Source organism: Carassius auratus, linkage group LG30F (genome assembly GCF_003368295.1).
Source record: "Carassius auratus strain Wakin linkage group LG30F, ASM336829v1, whole genome shotgun sequence".
Lineage (NCBI taxonomy): Eukaryota > Metazoa > Chordata > Actinopteri > Cypriniformes > Cyprinidae > Carassius > Carassius auratus.
Window position 1 is genome coordinate 972,889 of NC_039294.1, and position 13,794 is coordinate 986,682.

The following is a 13,794-nucleotide window of genomic DNA, read 5'->3' on the forward strand; positions in this document are numbered from 1 at the left end:
ATATAGAATATTTGCATTGGCCATCAAATCAAAAATGTATGTTTTGGTCAACCACTTTTCATATAAGAAGCTGTTCTGATTTCTCTGGAAACTATTAGGATCAGATGAGGGCGGGTTTCACGTCTCACATACTGCAGTCATCTCCACCTTACACTCCTCCTTGTGACGGGGCTCAAGAAATGCATCTGAGCTCCCCGGACAAGCAGCGGGGTCTAAAGCCCAACGAGGGAGAGCGGGACCCAGCCGATAAGGCTGCGGTGTATGATATTGTGGGCTCGCCAACAAAAGACCCCACTAAGCTGATCCTGAGGCAGTCACAGGCCAGGCCAGCAGACGTGGAGCTTGGGGGAATGTACCCCGGTTCAGACCCAGAAGGAGAGCTTGTTGAGGCTCTTGCTGCAATAGAAAGGATGGAAAATGAAGCGGCCATGGAGACAGAACGTGGCGCGAAAGAGGTGCAGGATAAAGGTATGATGCAGGATGTCACTAAGCACATTGTGTCCAAAATGGATATGTTCACTGATATAGAAACTTCCTCTCGCTCTCGTTCTCTCTCTCTCTCTCTCTCTCTCCCACTTTGCTTCCTCTTAAAGGTACAATTTGTAAGATATTTGCAGTAAAATATCCAAAAACCATTAGGCTAGTGTTATATATTTTGTCCAGCTGATTACTAACAATATCTCTAATGTTTTCAACTACTTGTAAATCATGAGAAAATTCCCATTCTAAACAGTGACACGGGGCAGTGCAGTTGCCTGTCAATGATATTAGTTAGGTTAGGTTATATTGTGGACAAATGTGGAAGTAGCCTCTCGACAAACTTTAACTAGAAAGAGATGCCGATCTCACTTGTGTTTTGCTCGACAGGTGAGTTGTTTTAATTCGTATCTTTACAGAAAATGTATGCTATTATAACGATCAACAAGATTAGTATTATGGGGCATACACATCAGACGTGGGGCATCGCATCTCTAGACCTGCGCGAGGACGCGTCTGATCCATCGTCTGATCGCGTCTTTGCATTGACTTTGTATGTAATCTACTCATGCGTTGAACTCGCGTTAAATCCATGATTTATCTTTCCATCTGATTGATGGTCGTCAGCGGTTGGGTAGAAGACAACACATCCCATAATTCCACGCTCCTTCTTAGCATCATCAAACCAAGCGATTGTTATTGTTTTGATAGTGCGCCCTCCCTTTAACTGTCCTATGAAGGCAAAAATGCCAAAAATGTATCTAAATGGTAGTTATATATCTAAATCATATTTCATTGCATAAGCAAAAGAAAGAAAGAAAGAAGAAATTGTAAAAAAAAAAAAATTAAGCCTTAAGGACCCATGTTTTGACATTTATTTTCATTAATAAGAACCCTCCCTCAATTTTCCCGATACAAATTATTATTTGCAATCTCTTTCTCTCTCTAGATAAGCCTTTAAAGAAGCGCAAACAGGACTCTCACCCGCAGGAGCCTGGCGCAGCGGGCACAGCTGGTTCAGGCTCTGGGGCTCCAGGTGGAGGAGGAGGGGCTAATGCAGGGCACAGGCTCGCCCCCCAGGAGGCCTGCGCCGCCGGCACCAATGCCAGCCGCCCAGGCCTGCAAGTGAGCTTGGAGCAAGCAGGCAGAGTGGAGGACGCCCTCATGGGCATGCCCATCCCTGCCAGCGAGGCTCAGCGCTGGCCTCAGGAGCCGCAGGAAGGGGTCACTCCGAAGGCCCTCAAACACAAGCATGACCACGTCCCAGAACACCGGCATCAGCCCGATACCCCGCGGCAGATGCACAGACCCGAGGGTGCAGCTCAGTCAGGGAGTAAACCAGCAGAGCTTCCTCCGTACATGCTAGGTGAAAACAACGGTGATAAAAACTTCACCATTCCCAAAATCAGGAAAGATCTCGGAGCAGGAGATATTCCAGAAGGCTGGAAGCAGCCGTGTGTGCGGCTGGAGAGACTGGAACCAGAGGTGAATGTGAAGAACACTGTCAAGCCCGTGGTTGTCCTGCAGAAACTCTCCATCGATGAGGTGCAGAGGCTCACGAGGGAGAGAGACTCGCGCGGCTCCAAGTCTGGCAAAAACAGGCTCTCCTCTGGGAGATCTGGGAAAGGTAGGGGAACTCCTTTTATCTTTGCTCTTTCCATTCTAAAGAACCGTTTCCCGCTCTGAAAACAGTTTTTTTCATTTTGAATTGAATGAACAGCCAGACAGGGTGATGTATTACTTGGCTGCTCGTAAAAGGGTAGTTGCGAAATGTTTCTTGACTTTTCCAGCTGGTAAGAGTTGAACTGCTACCAGGTTTTTTGTTTTGTTTTGTTTGAAATACGTTTTGAAATAGTGTCTCATTTGTATTGCCAGATTTGTTGTGTGATGGGTTACAATTATAGAGTACATAGTAATTGTACAGTAATAACTGTACTGTTAATTAAATAGTTGTATTTATTTCTTATAAAAGTAATGTTTTTATATTTAGTAAAAGCTGGTTTGTTATTTGGTTACGTTTAATTTTAAACGGTTGTTGATTGTCATAAGTCTATTTTAGTATTATTTACCATTACAGTATTTATTCATATTTTGAATGAGCTTCTGTTTATAATTCTGCTTTTCGTTTATATATATATATATATATATATATATATATATATATATATATATATATATATAAATATAAATTACAGTTCGTTACGTACCTCGGTTTTAAAGTCACGGTTCGGTTCGGTTCGTTTTCTGTACCGTAAGGGAAAGAAATGCAAACATTAAACTGCAGGTTGTTCATTACTATAAACTTTTTTTTTTTTTTTACAATTTGTTTACACTTTAAAAAAAATACTTTTTAATAAAATATATATAAAATAAAACAGAATAAGAAATAATACTGCTGCAAAGTTCTCCACTAAATAAAATACTCTGTCTCAAACCAATATCATAAAATAAAATATAATGAAAAATATAAATAACTATGATTACAGTGCAGCATTACCAATCCCAGCTTGTAGGCCTGCTCATATTTAAAATATATATATAACTTTTCCAAAGTGAAAAGTTGCAGCATCAACAGTTTCAGTTTTTAGACCTGCTCAGATTTCGTTACTGCGTTGGACCGATCAGAATTAAGAGCAAAGGTCTGTTTAAATGCCGATGGGAGCTGCGTTTGAATTACAATCGTTTTTTTCCTAGCTGTAGTGATGTTCACACTCGTGTGATGCCTTTTGCTATCAATACTGTTGAAAGTGTCCTTTATCATTAGGCTTTATATTTATGCTCAACATGAAGTATAGATATTGTTGTCATGAAAACATGATCCTGGTCTGTCGGCGGTCTCCCTCTATGTCACCTACAGCAGCAGCACTCCAGCGCCGCGTCAGGCACGATTCTGGTGTGTAAAGACACAGAAAACTCAAAGCAGCTGTCACGCAACTGACACGCAGCAGAAACGCCATGCTCACGCTACACAGCCAGTGTGTCACCGGTCTTAAAAATCAGCTGCAGGGCGGGATTTGCGCTGAACTCGGAGACTTCCGCCACTTAATGTGTTCGTTTGGAAACACGAAAATGTACATGTGTTCCTCACACAAAATATTGCATTCGGTCATTTGGTACACACGTGCACCATACCGAAAGCCCTGTATCAAAACGGTCCGGTACGAATACACATACCGTTACACCCCTAATATATATATATATATATATATATATATATATATATATATATATACAGTGGGGCTCGAAAGTTTGGGCACCCCTTGCAGAATCTGTGAAAATATGAGTAATTTTCAAAAAATAAGAGAGATCATACTAAATGCAAGTTATTTTTTATTTAGTACTGTCCTGAGTAAAATATTGTACATAAAAGATATTAACATTTAGTCCACAAGACAAAAAAAATGCTGAAATTATTAAAATAACCCCACTCAAAAGTTTGGGAACCCTTGGTTCTTAGTACTGTGTTCTGTTACCTGATGATCCTCGACTGTCTTTCTGTTTTGTGATGGTTGTGCATGAGTCCCTTGTTTGTTCTGAACAGTTAAACTGAGCAGCGTTCTTCAGAAAAATCTTTAAGGTCCTGCAGATTCTTCAGTTTTCCAGCATCTTTGCATATTTGAACCCTTTCCAGCAGTGACTTTATGATTTTGAGATGCATCTTTTCAGACTGAGGACATTTGAGGGACTCAAACACAACTATTTAAAAAGATTCAAACATTCACTGATGCTCCAGAAGGAAACAAGATGCATTAAGAGCTGGGGGGTGAAAACTTTTGGAATTTGAAGATCGAGGTAAATTGTACTTAATTTGTGTACCGGGAAACATACAAGTATCTTCTGTTGCTTACGAAGGGCAGAACTAAATGGAAAAAAATTATATTTCAACAAAATAAGACAAATTTGGCCATCTTCACCGTGTTCAAAAGTTTTCACCCCCGAGCTCTTAATGAATCTTGTTTCCTTCTGGAGCATCAGTGAATGTTTGAATCTTTTTAAATAGTTGTGATTGAGTCCCTCAAATGTCCTCAGTGTGATAAGATGTATCTCAAAATCATAAAGTCACTGCTTGAATGGGTTCAAATATGCAAAGATGCTGGAAACTGAAGAATCTGCATGACCTTAAAGATTTTTCTAAAGAACGCTGCTCAGTTTAACTGTTCAGAACAAACAAGGGACTCATGCACAACCATCACAAAACAGAAAGACAGTCGAGGATCATCAAGTAACAGGACACAGTATTAAGAACCAAGGGTTCCCAAACTTTTGAGTGGGGTTATTTTAATAATTTCAGCATTTTTTTTGTCTTGTGGACTAAATGTTAATATCTTTTATGTACAATATCTTACTCAGGACAGTACTAAATAAAATATAACATGCATTTAGTATGATCTCTCTTATTTTTTGAAAATTACTTGCATTTTCACGGATTTTGCAAAGGATGCCCAAACTTTCGAACCCCACTGTATGTGTATATATATTTGTTTTTTTTATGTGCTTTTGTCATTTTTATTATCTTTTGTTTTTTTGTAAATATTTCTATAACTTTTTTTTTATTCCATTATTTTAGTCATTTAACTTATTTCAGTTAGATTCCAAGGTATCATTTCTAACATTTATGTAGATTATTATTATTTTTTTTTTCAATATTTGTATTTTATTTTTTATTTTTCACATAGCCTAAGCATTGATTTTTAAGTTTGTTTATAAAAAATGGCAATGGTCATCACACTATAATGCCAAACTTATTTTCCACAGTAAAATTTAACATGCTTTTGAACATACTAATTTATTCAACATCTCTCTATTAAGATTTTTTTTATTTATCCCTGAAAAATGTTTTCAGGTGTCTGACAGCAATATCAGTTAAGTAAATATTGAATAATTGAAAGAATGCAAGAGTAGTTAAATGTAACAAAAAAAACCCAGCTAAATTAAAAAGGGAAAAAAACATTCATACATACATGAAGCTACTGTTACCTGCAACTATGGCCCTTTGAAATTGTCCATTTATCATTTATTTGTTTGGATAAAACTATCCAAGATTTATCCAACTATCTAAGATTTACAGACCAACTTAACATAAACAGTGTTTCTGCTATTCTTGAATTTTACCATATTTTCCGGACTATAAGTCACACTTCTTTTCATAGTTTGGCTGGTCCTGCGACTTATAGTCAGGTGCGACTTATCAAAATTACTTTGACATGAACCAAGAGAAATGAACCAAGAGAAACAACTACAGCCACGAGAGGGCGCTCTATGCTGCTCAGTGCTCCTGTAGTCTACACCTGAGAACAGAGCGCCCTCTCGTGGCTGTAGACGGTAATGTTTTCTCTTGGTTCTTGGTTTTAAATAAATGCGACTTATGCCGCGTTTCCACCGAAATTACCCGGAACATTTGTACCAGGAACTTTTTTCCCAAAGAACTTTTTGACCCCAGACCTGTTGCTTTCTGTGTTTCCAATGCGGTGTAAAGTACCGGGAAGATTAGGCAAATAGACTGGTGACGTAGGTCTGCATGCGTTTCTCAATACTATAGTACGCTGATTTTGGATGTGCATCCTCGGTAGTTCAGACTTTGTGCATTCGACTTGGGAGTGTGATGTCTGTGACGTCGCAAGTCTGGTAAATCTGCAAACAGATGCGTACTTGATAACATCAGTTAGCTCGCCTTGGCTACTGCAATTTTCCTCTGTATATTTACAATAAAATAAAATGGGGTATCAAATACCACTGCCTCCTTTTGTTTTCATTTAAACTAGGGCTGCAACTAACGATTATTTTGATAATCGATTAATCTGTCGATTATTTTTACGATTAATCGATTAATCTTTATGTACTTATATTTTAGTTTTGACAATTTTTTTATTCAAAATAGACTTTTTAGAGATTTTAACAATTTTGCATGGTCATATCCTCATCAAAAATATACCTGGAGTTTTGTTTTATTATGTGTTAGTAATCCTTTGTCAAACTCTTCTGCAATCAAAACACTAACTCATACTCTAGCAAATTTCACAAGGAGATTTCAAATAATGTTTTCACCATGTCAGTCCTTAGGGCTCCTAAAGTAGTTTAACATCCCGAACAAAGCTTAAGGAATCCTTCAGAAAATATTTTCACGAAGAATAAGAATAAAACAGAATACATTTGCAGTACATTGCATTTTATTATTTTTTTTTTTTCCTGTAAACACACAACTTATACCTGGGAAACAGCTTTATAGCTTATGCTGTGAAACTGTAAACAATCCTTTGAATTGAGTGCCAGTGGCATGAAACCTGAATGGAACTCACAATTTAAAGTAAAATCCATCAGAAGGTTGCCCAGAAAAAACAAAAAAAAACAAAAAAAACAATTGACATACACAAAAAACACAAAAACAAGTGCATTTCAAATACATTTACCTCATTCAGTCATAATTAGGCTGCAAGACTTAATTATGAACTGGTAAACGACAAACTGATCACAGAACATGTTTGTAAATCTTTAAATGTTAACGGATAAAAAGCAATGTTATTAGCTTTAGCGACTAAACATTTGCAAACAACATTGTACTGGAGAATCTGCACAAATAAAAGTCTTAAACAGTTCAACAGTTCAGTAGTGCAGAGTTTACAGGTTACTCTTCTGTTTTGAAGGCTCAAAGTAAAGTACTCCCACACTCTGGGTGACTTCGTTCGATTAGTTTTATCTTCCGCTTTTTTCTTTTTCTTTCTTTTTCTTTCTCAAGCTTACTCCACTGCCGTCTGTCTCCACCATCTCGCTGAATACTGCAGACGCAGTTCGGGAAGCATGTGACAAGCATGTGACAAACGAGGCCAGCTATTGGCTATTCGCTACTTCTCCTGCTGTACTGGCTGAATAAAACCTGCGGTGGCTCATTACTGCCACACTTTAGTGACCGCAGATTTAAAATATGCACAAAATGACCCGCTTACGGCAAATAAAAGTTGTTTAGCAACTAATCGATGACTAAATTAGTTGTCAACTATTTTAATAATCGATTTTAATCGATTAAATCGATTAGTTGTTTCAGCTCTAATTTAAACATAAAAACAGCTGCAGAAATGTACTTAGTTCAGGGATATGTGTATATATTAGTGGCGGGCAGTTATTGGCGTTAACGTGCTGCGTTAAAGTGAGACTCTTATCGGGCGATAAAAAAATTAATGCCGTTAATCTATTCTCAAAGTTGGGTTGGGAGCTGGGTCTATACTACGTGAGCTATGTTGACTTTCACATGTGTCGAGAATATAATGCGCAAGCTCAAATCTCTCTGCTTGCACGCGGGAACTGGGCGCGCGCTCTCAGAGAGATTTGTGCTCTGCACATTTTATTCCACGCTCGAGGAGAGCGATTCGCGCTCGTGCATTAGATTAATGTACTTTCGCGCTACAATAATGCGCTCTCAACATTTGGCAGGGAAATAACGCCATAAAATAACACCATATTTTGGAAACAGGAGATGAGCCCCTGGTCTTATGCACCACCTGTCTTGAGAAACCCGTTCTCAAAGACTTAACATTACTTTTAGTCATTATTTTATTTGGGTAACACACATATTCTGAATGCCTTCGGCAGAATTCAAATGTGCCATTTTAATCTAGATTAATCTAGATTAATTCCAAGATTACAGTGAGATTAATCTAGATTACAAAAAACCAATCTATGCCCACCACTAGTATATATACAGCCATTGCAATGAAACAAAATATTATATAAATTTGCCTTTTTTATTTTAATTTTAACATACAGATAAATTGAATACAGACCAAAGATAACCTGTTAGATTTACGCAAAACGAATTATATTTTATGTTTAACCATTAATGAGACATCAAAGCCAGCGGCACATATCAGAAGGTTCAGCCGAGGTGAGGCTGCTCTCGGCGGATACATGATCACTGAGCTCCCGCTGATCGCATGGAGCTCATGTCTCCGAGATCGGCAAAACACATTTTTAAATAGGCGCTGTCTTTATAAATAAACCACAGATTTGAGTTTTAAACAACTACATTCTCGCCATGAAATACTTTTAAAATTTCATGACACAATAACAGTAATATTTTGAAAATGATCCGAATAAATGGTGGTTGAACTCAACCAATGCTGCATGAACTCAACCAGTCAGCAAGTTTAGCGCCCAAGTCCCGCCCCCGAAAGTTCCGGAACTTTGAAAAAGTACTACCTCACAAGCAGGGACTTTCTGAGGGGCATTTTTTTACCCGGAACTTTATTTAGTTCCTGGTTCCTGTGTTGGAAACACACCAAGTACCAGCCCAAAGTCCCTAGTTCCTGGGTAAAGTTCCTGCGTTGGAAACGCGACCCACCAAAATCTATTAGAAAAAAAAAAAAATCCTTGACATTACTTTAAGCCTAATCTTACTTAAAAGTTTGATGACAGAAATTAAGTTTTAAGAAAAATAACCATTTTATTTTAGAGTACACCTGAAAATTTTCACTACTAATATTTAAGTTGTAATTTTTGTTTACAGGTGTTAAAATATGTAGTGTCCATAAAACCGTGAAACAGGCTCACTCCAGTGAACTGTAATCTGCGCTGCTGTTTTGTTGCAGAAAATGCATTCATGATCCTTCCGTGTGTGTCGGCCAGAACAGGGCACAATCCAACACTTTTTTAGAAAAGCATAAGAAGCAATGCAGAAATATCTAAAACAGTTTGGAAAAAAAAAGAAAAATAAACAGATGTGTCTAATTTTAAATAAACATACAAACAAACAAAAAAATTGGATGACATTTAATTCAGGCAGAAATGTATTTTTGCAATGGTTAAATAAATGTTCAGCAATATCTTCTAAAGATTTCTGAACTTTGGCAAATTTTTCTCTAAACAGAGATGATACGTCAAGGAAATATTGTGAACTTTTGTACATTTTGTTATGTGGAAATGTTTAAATCTTGTAGTGTTACAATTAACCCTGCGTTTGTGCCCTGCTCACATGTGTACATGTGAAATGCTTTTTACAAACCGTTTCCCGAATGAAAACAGTGCAGAGTTCAAATGGACGATAGAAATTAATGAACATGGCCTACCTGAAACCGTTTTTGTAACATTTGAATTTTCTGGTGTATGCAATCTCAAGCAGATATAGTATATTGAAGGGAGCAAGTTTTTTTCTCTTTTAATAATGCGTACCGATTGAACCTTTTAATGACATTGCTCCTGAGACCTTCACTGTTATTACAACATTCGTGCAGCCCTAGACTGAACACTGTGAGTGTGTGTGTGTGTGTGTCATTGAAACGGAAATTTAGCTGCAGCCAAGTCACTTTGTGCGACCCACCTTGTTCCAATCTGTGACCCACAGTTTGAAAACCCCTGATGTAGGCAATGCAAGTTGAACATAAGTCTCTGTGGACAGGTGGAATAGACCCGTCAGTGCTGAAGGATCTTCCTCCTGAGCTGCTGGCAGAGATCGAGTCCACCATGCCTCTGTGTGAGCGGGTGAAGATGAACAAACGCAAACGCAGCACTGTCAATGAGAGGCCTAAATATGCAGAGGACAGCTCTGAGGATGAGGACTTCTGTGAGTAGCACCACTGTAATGATAACGGTCTGCTTCCACACACAGGAACACCAAATCAGTCAATCAAATGCAATATTAATCAGGTTTTTCATTAAGGAATCCAAACCTAACTGGACATTTTCTTAACATGCTGGACACTTGTTGACTGATTTCCCTTAACTGTCTAATTTATCCATAAAAAAAAGCAGTAAAATAAAAATTTTAACCAAACTGATGCCTCTTTGCCCTGAGTTTTCACACATACATTGCTGGCAAAAAGTATTTACAAAGTAACTGCAAGTAACATTGAATTAAATGTGAAATTGATGTAGGAAAGATGAAATCGTATTGTGTTATTTACATTTATAGTCTCTGTTTTCTGCCCCAGCATCTCGTAAACGTCAGAAGAAGGATCGTGATAGAACGTGGGATTTTGAGGATCGTGACCGGAGGAGTTCAGGAGAGCATCGAAGAGGAAGCTACGACGCACGCAGAGGCTCAGGCAGCCGATATGACGACTCTGACCAAGATTCACCTCCACCCAGCCTTAGTGATGGTTAGCTACAAGCTACTGTGTCCATGAGATGGATTATTCACCCAAAAATGAAAATTCTATAATCATTTACTAACTCTCTTGTCATTGCAAACCCATAAGACTTTATGTCCCGCCATTAAAAGTCCAGGTAACTAAATTTTAAACGATCGGAAAAGGACTGTAGATTATGTAATGTTTACATCATTTTCCTTTTTGGGTGAACTATCCCTTTGAGCATTTAATTATGAAATCAAAGATCTGCTTAAAAACTTAGAGTAGCTATAGTGTTGTCATTTGAGATTTTAAAAAAATTTGTTTAAATGGTATATTAGTGGTTGAGTTAGATGAATGTTTTCTTTCAGTTGCAAGACGTTTAAAGACAAAGGAGAAGCAGAAGAGGAGGAAAGCGTATGAGCCCAAGTTAACACCTGAAGGTAAACCCTTTCACCTTTTTCTCAAACTTCTCACCTTTGCAGCATTTCCCGCATCAGAATGATGCTCATGAAATCCTTGTATTATTTCATTTTCCGCAGAAATGATGGACTCTTCCACTTTCAAGAGGTTCTCGTTGAGTATTGACAACATCTTGGAGAATCTTGAGGATGTGGACTTTAATGGTCAGGGTTGGGCAAAATATCCCCTTTTTTGTAGATTTTACCACCCTATGTGATATTTACTCAATTAAATCCAATACTTGTTTTTATTAGTTTTAGGGTGCTGTTAGTGATAAAAGTGTCTGTTTTGATCTAATGCATCACACTTTCTGACAAATATGATATTATTCTTTAATCCGCTATTTTTGCTAAATAGTAGATATTAGTAGCTTTTTAGATTTTGGCATATGCGGGACTTATGTACCGCCTCTTTCGGTTTTTGACTATTTTATGTTGACCTTTGTTCTTAGATGATGATGAGATCCCTCAGGAGCTGTTGTTAGGGAAACAGCAGCTGAATGAATTGGGTAGTGAATCTGCTAAGATAAAAGCCATGGGCATCACCTGCAGGGTAAGAGATGCATTATTGTATACTACTCTTTTTATGCATTTGGTAAAAGCCCCATGAAATCTATATGATAGTACATCTATAAAGAGCATCTGTATGATCGTGCACTCCTATAATCCGAAAAAGTTTAAGTGCACTTTAGTTGCATTACATAAAAAAAATCATAATTGTGTATGTAATGCAACTAAAGTGCACTTAAACTCTATACAGACCATTTATATTACAAAATAATTCTATATCAAATAAATGCTTAATGCATTTCTTTCAAAAACAATAAAATCACTAATTGTGTTGTTTATTGTTTTTGAAAGAAATGCTTTAAGCATTTATTTGATATAGAAATATTTTGTAATATAAATGGTCTGTATAGAGTACATTTGTATAGCGCACCGAAATCTCAGAGACCAAAAAAAAAAAAAAAACCATCCTGTTATTAGTAACATCCATTCTGGCTATATACCTTATTCTGTTGTTGTTGTTGTTGTTTCCCCTCTTATGCCCAGATTCCTTCTGATAAACTGGTGAAACTGTTGAATATTCTGGAGAAGAACATTATGGATGGATCCAGTCTTTCTACACATATGAACCATGTAACAATCACTTAATCATGTTGGTCTTTCCAAGTGACACTTTCACAGATGATGCCTTTACTTGTAGTTCAGTGCTTTCCCTCAGTCTTCTCTCTCTGGTCTTCATCAGGAGAATGATGGAGAGGACGAGGAGCGTCTCTGGCGGGATCTCATCATGGAGCGTGTGACCAAATCAGCAGATGCGTGTCTGACAGCACTGAACATCATGACCTCATCACACATGCCCAAAGCCGTGTACATTGAAGACGTGATCGAGAGAGTTCTGCAGTACACTAAGTTCCACCTGCAGAATACTCTTTACCCACAGTATGATCCGGTCTACAGAATCGACCCTAAAGGAGGTGAGACGCTTCACTTGTGCTGAAGGGCTGTTCACACCAAGTCTGATTTATTTAAAATTATTCACTATATGTAATTTCTACATTAATTGTTTGACAATTTTAAGAAGAAAAAAAAGTGTAGAAAATTATTTTGAATACATTTTTTGACATCACAAATAAAAATGGAAGAAAAGAAAATTACAGCCAGTTTTTGACCTTTTTTGAAAATCACTTAATTTCTGCCGAAGGCTTGTTCACACCAAATCTGATGTGTCTAAATGGTACAAAAACATAAAATAATCACATAAAGATTTGGCTTTAGAACTTTTAAATGGATTTTAATGCCTAAATGATTTTTTGACAAATGTATGACACAAAAAAAGATGTACCCTTTATGTAAGGATAAAAAGGCAAAGGGAAAACAAGTATTTGCATTACGGTAATTTTCTGACATCTTGATCAGCCAAGTGCAGTATTCTGGTATTCATATTTAAAATCTTGAGCAATTTTAACATTTTCATAGATTATTATAATTACATATTTTATAAATGAACAAAATTTGTTATTATAATTAATAATTATAATAATTGTCTTTTTTTATTGTCAAATTTTATATTGGTGTTTACTTCCAGTGTTGTAAATTACCAGTACATTAAATAACATTAAATGTCACTGTTTGTAAATGTAAATGAACTACTCTCTAATATCTTGTATCTTGATGTGGTATGAACCGTGTGTGGTTTCAGGTTCCATGCTGAGCTCCAAAGCAAAGCGAGCCAAGTGCTCCACCGCCAAGCAGAGAGTCATCATCATGCTCTATAACAAAGTGTGTGAAGTCGTCAGCAACATCTCAGAGCTGCTGGAAATTCAGCTGTTGACCGATACAACAATATTGCAGGTAGGAACTGATTGACGCAGTATATTTTTGTATGCTCTATAGTTTATTTACAATTGTTGTATGTTGTATCGCGCTGTGTTTTGTTCTTCTGCAGGTCTCTTCAATGGGCATTACTCCTTTCTTTGTGGAGAATGTCAGTGAGCTGCAGCTGTGTGCCATAAAGCTGGTGACAGCGGTATGTTTTCTTGGATTAGATGCACAACCTTGTGCTTCTGGTTTATCATGCACTGAAAGCATTTTTCATCAATGATAAATTTACATCTCACTAGTCTATTTAGCATGATATCATATGAAATAATTACTGTGAGATTTCTAAGTATAACATATATAATCCTATAAATGTGATAAAATCTTCAAAATTAAATAGCAAAACTTTTAGCTATTTTCACCTTTTCTTTCTTTTTTCTTTTATTTCTTATTTTATGCCAAAATGTATGAAAATA

General features: G+C 37.1%; 1 protein-coding gene across 2 annotated transcripts in view; it reads left to right on the forward strand.

Annotated features, from left to right (window-relative positions):
- nipbla (NIPBL cohesin loading factor a) overlaps positions 1-13,794 on the forward strand; it is a 52,273-nt gene that overhangs the window by 13,794 nt on the left and 24,685 nt on the right. For both annotated transcript variants that reach the window (XM_026240508.1, XM_026240507.1), the window contains exons 8-18: positions 99-468; positions 1,427-2,104; positions 9,863-10,027; positions 10,395-10,562; positions 10,904-10,975; positions 11,075-11,158; positions 11,446-11,546; positions 12,047-12,133; positions 12,243-12,474; positions 13,200-13,351; positions 13,446-13,526. In XM_026240508.1, coding sequence (XP_026096293.1) covers positions 99-468; positions 1,427-2,104; positions 9,863-10,027; positions 10,395-10,562; positions 10,904-10,975; positions 11,075-11,158; positions 11,446-11,546; positions 12,047-12,133; positions 12,243-12,474; positions 13,200-13,351; positions 13,446-13,526 — 2,190 coding nt within the window. The remainder of the gene's footprint in view (positions 1-98; positions 469-1,426; positions 2,105-9,862; positions 10,028-10,394; positions 10,563-10,903; positions 10,976-11,074; positions 11,159-11,445; positions 11,547-12,046; positions 12,134-12,242; positions 12,475-13,199; positions 13,352-13,445; positions 13,527-13,794) is intronic.